Raw genomic sequence first — 10080 nt, 5'->3', positions numbered from 1 at the left:
CTCGCCCCTCACCCGCCCCCTCCTTCGGCGCCCCGCCTCAGTTCCCGCCCCTGGTCCCACCCTCTACCGGAGCCCAGCACCGCCCCCTCCTTAGGAGCTCGGGCTCGCGCAGCGGCGGAAATGGCCAAGGCGGGGCGAGCGCTGCGGCGAAGGCAAAGGCGGGGACCCTACTCCTCCCCGCTCCCGCCGGCTCCTCCCACTCCGGGTCACGCCGTCACAGGGGCGGAAGCGGCGGCGGCGGTGGCGGCGGCGGCCGAGAGAGGACTGCGGTTCGCTGCGCGGATCCTGCAGTCCTGTGCGCGCGGCGCGCGGCTCGGGAGAGGTGCCCGCGGCCGGGGGCGGCGCGCACCGTCTCTTTCGCTCTCGGAGGTGAGGCGCACGCGGCTCTGGGGGTTACTGTAGGGGCTGCGGCGGATTTCGGGTGACAGCTCCGCACAAAGCAGCTTGGCAGGGGTGCAAACCCTCCTTCTTCCCCTGTGCAGCGCCCCTCGCCCGGTTGGGAGGTGAACGAATGCCCTAGGGACTGATACCTCTCTCTCCGATTTGGAAGCGAGCTGCTGGGTGGGATTCCTGTCTAAGGAAGAGAAATTCCCGGGCTGGGGTGTTGCGGCGACGGGGTTCCCCGATTCGTCTTGGTGCTGTGGGTCTCTTCTAACCCCCTACAATATTTCCTTTCTCTACAGTGCTGCTTTCTCCCCGCGACTGCTTGCACCTTTTCAGCGCTCAGGTGAGCACCGGAGGCTGTTGCTTCTCTGGCTTCGGAGCAGAGACGGGAAAGCTTTTTGGAAAGCGAGGCGGCTGCAGCTGGCTCAGGGAACGTTGGGGCTCCCTTCTGGGGACTGTTAGAGCCTTGTCACCTGGGGAATGTGTGCTGCGTGGGGGGAAACCCACAGTCCGGAGTAGGAACTCCCTCGCTTGTTCTGCAGAGAGTGTGGCGGTGAGGAGCTCGTACAGCCTTGCAGGTGTCGTAGTAATGCTTTGAAGCACGATAGGCATGGCCAGGTTGCTGGGGTAACTCCTCCGGGGAACCCGGAGCGGGCGGCCGGATTACGATAGCTGTTAGTCAACAACAGCCTGGCAGCTGGCAGGTGAAACAGGAAGGAAGTGGAAGGCCCAGCTGTAGAAAGTTGGGGTTCGGTGATACGGAACCTAGCCAGATCGGGGCCCAGCCTTGTCTTGGGTGAGTGTGCACGAGTCCGCAGACCAGTCGTTGTGGGAGAGCCATCCCTTCATATTCACGTACAACTCCGGGTTTTTGTGTTTTGTTTATTTGTTTTTAATCTATTTTAGTGGAAGAAAGGCGAGTGGGAAAGGAGGTTTTTTAAGGAGGTACATTAGAAAAATGACTATCAATAATTAATAGTCTTTCAGGTAGGGAAAGTAATCAACAAAGCATTCAGGCAGTTGAACTGGGTCCATATTTTGGAAAATTTTATTAGTATGGGTGCAGTAAGGTGCTAGTCCTTCCTTATTTTAAGTGGCCCAAAGGGAAATTCCAGAAGTTGTCTGAAGAAATTTCTAGTAGTTTGCCTTATAAATGTTGGTGTCACTATAAATTTTTATTCCAACTTGGAGTCATTTTATGTCATATTTCTGAACACTGTGGTTTTTTTTTAAACTTATTGAATAAGCTACTTTAGGAAAATCCTGGGAATTATTAAAATAGAATCTAGGCTTCAGGAAAATCCTGGGAATTGTTAAAATAGAATCCAGGCACTGATACATCCACTTATATATTTACCCACCCAAAACCAACATTTTTCTCTCTTGTCACATTAAAAGAAAACCAAAAGCTATAAATTTAAAGTTAGGGAGATATGCTTATACAATTATATTGAATGTGAAACAAGTTGATTATATTTAAATGAAGTGTGCTTATTAATTTGGTAAACCAGGTAGGAAAGCATTTTCAGTATGTTCATTGGTTTTAAAGACACTTTTGATCATTATTTCTGAAATTATATTTAAAAGCACAAAAACTATTGTTCTTTAACTTAAAAAATTTTCCCCCATTTGAAGCCCCAAGAACTCAGCAACAGTGAAAATACAGAAACTACAGCAAGTCTCAAAAGAGAATGAGGGTACATAACTGTTAATCATATTACTGAAAGTGAAAATGTATTACCCTAAAAATCCTCAATCATATTTTTCCCTGACAACACAGACTTAATAATGGCTTTTATAGCTAATATATTCATTTTCTCCTATCCACTTCTTGATTTACATCATTCTTTATTGCAGTTAAACACATATTTTCCAGTACAGTTGGACTCAAATGTTTGGTGAAATTTCTGGAAATTATGCTTTTTTTAATAGAATGCTTGCATTTTTAGGGTGAAATGCTGCATGAACCTAGGCTGATTATATTTATGTTCCTAAACCCCACTTTAGACTCAAATATTTTTGCTGCAATATTGATATATAGTATACATTTACAGATCTGTATTTATATAATGTCTTATTCATGGTTCACTTGTGAGTAATGTTGGGTATATGTTTTGTATAAAGAGATTCATTAGATTGGACAGTCTTTTGAAAATATAAATATGATCCAGAAAGCCTTCTTTGTGTTTAACAATTATTGATAGGCAGGAGTACTTTTAACATCAATAATGTTTCATCTATCTGTATTTGGAGTGCTGTAGAACTAAATGACAAATTATTTAATCCTTAAAGAGCTATAATACATTTCAAAATATATAGAGAGTTGATGTGTTCACAACTAACATAATGGTTTTAAGAAATTGAAGAGTGAGCTAAAGGAAAATCATCCATTACCTTGGTGTCTAGATTTCTCAAAGTCAGTGCAGCTAAAAACCTGAAAGTTTTCACACGTGTTAATAATCCATTAAAAGTGCTCTGAGGGGTGTTAGTAGAACTCACAGATAGGAAACAATAGGATAACAAACCTTTCAAAGCTTTCTTCAAGATTAAGATTATATACAGGCATCCCTCGCTTTATTGCACTTCACAGGTGTTGCAGTTTTTTTTACCAATTGAAGTCAAGACCCTCACCGGAAAAAGATTACAACTCGCTTCATTGCCGTATTCACTCCATTATGGTGGTCTAGTACCTAACCCACAGTATCTCTGGCATATGCCAGTATGTGGAATTTGTATCTTATGATAACACTTTTCTACTTCAAATTCCTTATCCATACGTATGTCCTATTTATTTGTGTGCTATTTTGTGTGAGTGTATGTAGTAAATACAATGGATCAAGGAAGGGGATGTGTGATAATTGTAGAACCCATATATTATTGAGTACTTTTGCTAAACTTTTTTTTATTCCTAATCTAAATTGAATAAAATACTAATTTGATGACTCAATCTTTCATGGTTACTATGCATTATTTTTCTCGTAGACTTTTGGTTCTTAATGTTTTTGTTTAATCATGCTGTTATTAGACTAGTTTGAGAACTTACAAAATTCTTTCAGTAAAAGATATAGTAACTAACCCAGATTCTTAGATTTGGTAGTGACTAGATGGTGTGCCTGAGGTTTATTTGTTGGGTTTTACTAAGAAAGAGTGAGTTTTCTTTTTAAGGTATGATAAAAGATCAAAATTCAGGAGCTGCTAAGAAGACACAGTAAGATGGAGAGAAACAGACAAAAATTGAGTGTTTTTACTCATTGAATTTTATAAATAATGTGATTTGTTTATTGGTCACTTGTGTGGTATTCTCTAAAGTTTATATTTTTAAATGTACATACTACTAATGCATAACATTTATTGCATACTTAAAATATACCAGGCCTGGTACTCCAAATAGGCTATTTTACTTAATGCTCACACTGATCCTATGATACAATGGTATACACTCTTGCCATGCTGCTTTTATATATGAGAAGACCAAGGTCTTGAGGATATTAAGTAACATATTAAGTAACTCGAAAGCAATGGTTTCACACTCTGCCAGACTAACTGCAGAGAATGTATTTTACCTAGTTCTGTATAATAACTTTGTTCCAGAATGTTGACAGTATTAGCAAGTGTTAATATTTAATGATTTAATTATTTATTGTTTATTTTTATTTTTTTGCAGATTATCTGAAGCAATGGCAATCCCACGGGGGAGAACAAAGAAAAAAGCATCTTTTGATCATTCTCCAGATAACCTTCCTTTGAGGAGTTCCGGTAGGCAGGTATTACTCCTTTGTTCATTTTGTGCACCTGTTTTGAGCACATGGAATTATTCTGATTGGGACTGAAAAATTAGAAGTAAAAAAATATATATCATTCTGGTCTTCAAGGAACTTGTAGTCTAGTAGAGAAACTGACCTTGGAACAATTACAGCCCAGGGTGATAAAAAGAATGTAGACAAAAGCATGCTGGCAGAGGGAATTGCAAAGATGAAGACATAGGGTGTGAATCAGCATGGGGTGTTCAGAGAATTGCAGCTGTGTGGTTGCCTCCAGGATGTGAGCTGGGGCCAGATCATGCTTGGCTTGCTGTCATTCGTAGGAATTTGACATCAGCTTGTAGCTGGCTGAATGCTGTTGATGGGTTACCTACTGCCATCTCTTTTGTAGGTCCCCCCCCCCCCAAAGAAACATCTGAAATGATGTAATTCTTTTTCTAGAATTTTTCTAGGTTTTTAAAAATATGCAATACTGAGAGGATAATATCTTGGATGCATTTTAGTTCTCTTTAAAGTGCTGATATTTGCACAGTAAAGTTTTAAGGAAATTGCTGTATTATCAGTCCCTAACCTACTGTCAGGGTGTTGTTGATTTTCATGTTTAGAACTTTTCCCAATGTTGAAGTCTTTTTAGTAGTAAACCTCCCACATTACTCTTGCTATTCTGGTGAAATCTTAACTTCAGCTGGTTCTTCCTCAGGCAAAGAAAAAAGCAACGGAGATGGCAGATGAGGATGAAGACGGTGGGTCAGAGAAGAAGTACAGGAAATGTGAAAAGGCAGGCTGTACAGCAACATGTCCTGTGTGCTTTGCAAGTACTTCTGAAAGGTCTGTTTAGATGACATATCTTGGCCTCACATTCCTGCCTGTGAGAGTGTTCTTTGTGGGAACATCATTGTCGAAGATACTTTTACTAAAGATAGCTGTAGATACTGTAAGTCATCTAATAATAGAGACATTGCCTGTACATTCTGTACACACCACACCCTCCTATATGCTCCCTCTGTTAGACGTGGCCGTATCAGCTGTGCATAGTGCCCAGTCAGCATCCTCAGATCCCACTTCTCTTGGGGGTTGAGTGGAGGAAAGCGTGGGGCACAGCAGAGGGGACCATGGAGCTCCCTGTGGGCCAGCAGATGGTTACTTTCCCGAGGCTTTTTTCCCTCATGTAACATACCTCCTCTTCCAGTAGACATAAACAGGTCTCATTGAGACTATGAGGTTAATAATAAGTGCACTTGCCATTTTTATTGGGATGACACAAGTGTGACCTTTTACTTCCAGAGAAAAATCTTCAATGAAGGCTTAAGATTCAGTAAAACCTGAACACAAATCCCATTTTTTAAAAATCATGAAGCGTAGTGGTGTTAGTGTTCATTGTGGCATTAGAGTTCATTCTTTTACTACATTATTGGCTGTTTGACAGCTTATATTTGCCAGATTGCCTGCTAAAGGGTCAGATTCCAGTTGGCCAGATTCATTTACTATTCAGTATTGGGCCAGATGTTGTTACTAGGACCACACTTCTCTCCTTCACCCATGTGCATCCTCCAGCAAGCACAGTGACACCCCTTGTTTCATGTCACTAGAGACCCTATAATGGCTTGAGGGAATCTTGATAAAACTGCTAGGCCTCATACCCTTTGATGTGCAACCAGCTAGGTTAGGTCCTCTGGTCTAAGTCCCTGGGTCCTTACCATGTGCTGTCACCTATCATCCATTCCACTTCCCCTACCTGTTATTAGCTTCTGGTTGTTAGGATTCTAAATGGAAAGAATGCAACATGAGCTCATAGGAAGTGCTCGACACATGTTTTTTTGGTGTTTTGTTTTTTTGTGTTTTTTTTTTAATAAAGGGGGTGGGGAGGGAAGGGAGGAATTTATTTTTGTGAAACAGAGGGAAGACTTTATTGTTTTTATTTTTGGTAAAATAAAGGAGTCAAACTAAAAAAAAGTGAGAACTGTTATTATTACCAAAGCTACATGTTTCTGCTATTTTCAGATGTGCCAAGAATGGCTACACCTCCCGTTGGTATCACCTCTCCTGTGGGGAGCATTTCTGTAACGAATGCTTTGACCATTACTACAGAAGGTCTGTTGTCTGATTGTTGGAGGTTTTCATACTGGAGGGGGCTGGGGTGGGGGCAGTGGATGGGGTCAAATGGTTAAACCTGAGCCCATAGACTTACTGAATTATGCCACTGTTGCAGCCATGCCTGTCAGCTACAACTGGGCCAGACCTTCATGCTGTAGTTTGTGTGTGTGCATGCTTGTATGTGTGCACTCAGGGTTCAAAAACATCTACTGTGAGACAGTTGTTCTCTTTAGTTGCAAGCTCTAATAACTCTAGGAGATGCTTTACTATTCTGTGACAGTACATAGGAGAATGAATGCCAAGATTTGGGGGAAGATGCTGACAACTGGAAGGAGCTTGAACCGATAGCAGCTGTCCCTTCCTAACAGTTTTAGATATTAAAACTGATACGAGCCCTGGCCAGGTGGCTCTGTCGGTTGGAGCTACACCAAAAGGTTGCGTATTTGATTCCTGGTCAGGACACATACCTGGGTTGTGGGTTTGATCACTGACTGGGGTGTGTACAGGAGGCAACGGATTGATGTTTCTCTCTCACATTGATATTTCTCTCTCCCCCTACCTATCTAAAATCAATAAAACTCATATCCTCGGGTGAGGATTGAAGAAAGAAGAACTGATAGGGATGCACCCTTCCTGACAGCCTCTTTTATGGATATCGTAGTAACTTCCTCCTCCTTATGATGTGGCTAGTTAAATCCTTTTATATAAAATTTTCTAACCTGCCACCTGTTTTCAAAACGCAGTTAACTTATAGCTTGATATATTTATTTTATTCTTTTTCAGCCATAAAGATGGATATGACAAATATACTACTTGGAAAAAAATATGGACTAGCAATGGAAAAACTGAACCTAGTCCCAAAGCTTTCATGGCAGACCAACAGCTCCCCTACTGGGTAAAAAGGATAATGCTTTATTTTCTGTAAGGCAAGAAGAATGGGTGAAAATACCAATTTTTAGGAAATTTTTCTTTTATTGCATTTATTGTTCTATGTCTATTAAAGCAAATCACATTTTTTATTTCTGTAGGAAATTCAGACATAGTTAAAGAAGAAACTAAAGACTCCCCGCACACCGGTGATAGCTGTTGCTAAGCTTCCATATCATTCTTCTGTTAATTTTTAAGTGTATCTATAAACACAATTTTTTGCTTCATATACATATCCTAATAAGATTTAACATTATACTTTGAATGTAATTTTTGTTAAACTTTTAGCTTTTTCATTCATTTAACTTTATATTATTTTTCCATTTAGCCGTTCTTTGAAAATAAATTGTAGTGTTGCATATATTAGATAAATATCCTTATATTTAATAAATGATTTGCTAAATTTGAGCTTCTCTTGCATACGTAAAATTTTTTATTGAAGTGAAACTTACCTGATATAAAATTATAATTTTAAAATATGCAATTCAGTGGCACTTAGTACATTGACAGTGTTGTGTTGAGCACCACCTCTATCTAATTCCAAAGCATTGTCATCACACAGAGTAAACCTTGCCCGTTAAGCAGCCACCTCTCCTTTTTCTCTCCCCCAGTCCCTGGCAACCATTAATCTGATTTCTGTCTTTATGAATTTATCTATTTCGGATGTTTTATGTAAAGGAATCATAAAGTATGTGACTTTTTTATTGGCCAGTTGTATTTTTTTTATTTTTCTAAATATATTTTATTGATTATGCTATTACAGCTATCCCATCTCCCCCCCTTTATTCCCCTCTGCCCTGCACACCCCTTCCACCCATATTCCCCACCTTCAGTGCATGTCCATGGGTCACACTTATAAGTTCTTTGGCTTCTCCATTTGCTATACTATTCTTAACCTCCCCTGTCTATTTTCTACCTACCATTTATGCTATGTGTTCTCTGTACCTTTCCGCCTCTCTCCCCCTCCCACTCTCCTGTTGATAACCCTCCATGTGATCTCCATTTCTGTGGTTCTGTTCCTGTTCTAGTTGTTTGCTTAGTTTGCTTTTGTTTTTGTTCTAGGTATGGTTGTTAATAACTGAGTTTGCTGTCATTTTACTATACATGTTTTTTTTTATCTTCTTTTTCTTAGTTAAGTCCCTTTAACATTTCATATAATAAGGGCTTGATGATGATGTACTCCTTTAACTTGACCTTATCTGAGAAGCACTTTATCTGCCCTTCCATTCTAAATGAATGCTTTGCTGGATAGAGCAATCTTGGATGTAGGTTCTTGCCTTTCATGACTTGGAATACCTCTTTCTTGCCCCTTCTTGCCTATAAGGTCTCTTTTGAGAAATCAGCTGACAGTCTTATGGGAACTCCTTTGTAGGTAATTGTCTTCTTTTCTCTTGTTGCTTCTAAGATTCTCTCCTTCTCTTTAATCTTGGCTAATATAATTATGATATGTCTTGGTGTGTTCCTCCTTGGGTCCAACTTCTTTGGGACTCTCTGAGCTTCCTGGACTTCCTGGAAGTCTATTTCCTTTGCCAGATTGGGGAAGTTCTCCTTTGTTATTTTTTTAAATAAGTTTTTAATTTCTTGCTGCTGTTCTCCTTCTGGCACCCCTATAATTTAGATGTTGGAACATTTAAAGATGTCCTGGAGGTTCCTAAGCCTCTCCTCATTTTTTAAAATTTTTGTTTCTTCATTCTTTTCTGGTTGAATGTTCCTTCCTTCCTTCTGGTCCATACGGTTGCTCTAAGTCCCAGTTTCCTTCCCATCACTGTTGGTTCCCTGTACACTTTCCTTTATTTCACTTAGCATCACCTTCATTTTTTCATCTAATTTGCAACCAAATTCAACCAATCCTGTGAGCATCCTGATCACCAGTGCTTTGAACTATGCATCTGATAGGTTGGCTATCTCTCAGTCCCTTAGTTGTATTTTTTCTGGAGCTTTGATCTGTTCTTTCATTTGGGTCTTTTTTTTTTTTTTTGCCTCAGCACACCTGCTACATATAAGGGACAGAGCCTTAGGTGTTCACCAGGGCGGGGCAACCCACGTCACTAGGTTGTGATGCTGTATGTGGGGGAGGGGTCAAGAGGGAATAATGGCGCTTGCTCTGCTCTCTGGTGGATTTCAGTCACCTCCCATGTTACCCATAAGCAAAGTGGGCCCTTCTGGTGCTGATTCCCAGGTGGGTGGGCTTGTGTAGGTGCTAGGACCCTGTGGGTCTCTCCAACAAACTCGCCTGTGAGGCTGGGAGTTTCTTCCGCTGCCACCTCAACCCCCACAGGTATTTTCAATCAGTGGTTTCAGGTTTTATTCCACCCCCCCCCCCCCCACGCTTGAGCCCCGGGGCGGTTGGGTGGTCTGTCTCGCTCCGCGGGTGTTCCTTCCGGTTTATCTGCACTTGAATGTGGGACCACCTGCTCCTCCAACCGCTGCCACCTTGCTGGTCTGCTAGCTGCCGCCTTGCTGGCCAGCTGCAACCTTGCCTGCCCCATTCCACAATCCATGCTTCGCTGGGTCCACCAGCCAGCCGCCTTGCTCATCCGGTCCTCCAGCCATCGCCTTGGCCTCGAGTCCTCTCCACTCCGGCTGCCCGTCTCCACCCCTCCTACTGGTCTGGATAGATGTTTCTTCTTTAATTCCTCAGTTGTCGGACTTCCATACAATTTGGTTTTCTGTCAGTTCTGGTTGTTTTTGTTTTTAAATCGTCGTCCTTCTTTTGGTTGTGTGAGGAGGCGCAGTGAGTCTACCTATGCCTCCATCTTGGCCAGAAGTCCCAATTGTGTGTGTGACTTTCCATGACTGTCTTAGCATAATGTTTCTGAGGTTCATCTGTGGCATAGCATATATTAGTTCTTCATTCCTTTTTATGGGTAAATAATGATCAAATATGTGGATTTGCCAAATTTAATGTATCCAG

General features: G+C 41.4%; 1 protein-coding gene across 2 annotated transcripts in view; it reads left to right on the top strand.

Moving 5' to 3' along the window:
- Window positions 1–199: 199 nt before the first annotated feature.
- KDM1B (lysine demethylase 1B) overlaps window positions 200–10080 on the top strand; it is a 55147-nt gene continuing 45266 nt past the window's right edge. The window contains exons 1-6 of one of the 2 annotated variants that reach the window (XM_028512079.2): window positions 200–369; window positions 684–727; window positions 4049–4148; window positions 4846–4973; window positions 6147–6236; window positions 7023–7134. In XM_028512079.2, the coding sequence (XP_028367880.1) occupies window positions 4062–4148; window positions 4846–4973; window positions 6147–6236; window positions 7023–7134 (417 nt within the window). In that variant the 5' untranslated portion in view covers window positions 200–369; window positions 684–727; window positions 4049–4061. Of the gene's footprint in view, window positions 370–683; window positions 1181–4048; window positions 4149–4845; window positions 4974–6146; window positions 6237–7022; window positions 7135–10080 lie in introns of both variants that reach the window. The other variant, XM_036026456.1, reaches the window with a different exon arrangement.

The sequence above is a fragment of the Phyllostomus discolor genome, chromosome 5 (assembly GCF_004126475.2).
Source record: "Phyllostomus discolor isolate MPI-MPIP mPhyDis1 chromosome 5, mPhyDis1.pri.v3, whole genome shotgun sequence".
Classification (NCBI taxonomy): domain Eukaryota; kingdom Metazoa; phylum Chordata; class Mammalia; order Chiroptera; family Phyllostomidae; genus Phyllostomus; species Phyllostomus discolor.
Note: the sequence above shows the minus strand (reverse complement) of the source record. Positions and strands in the feature narration are given on the sequence as shown.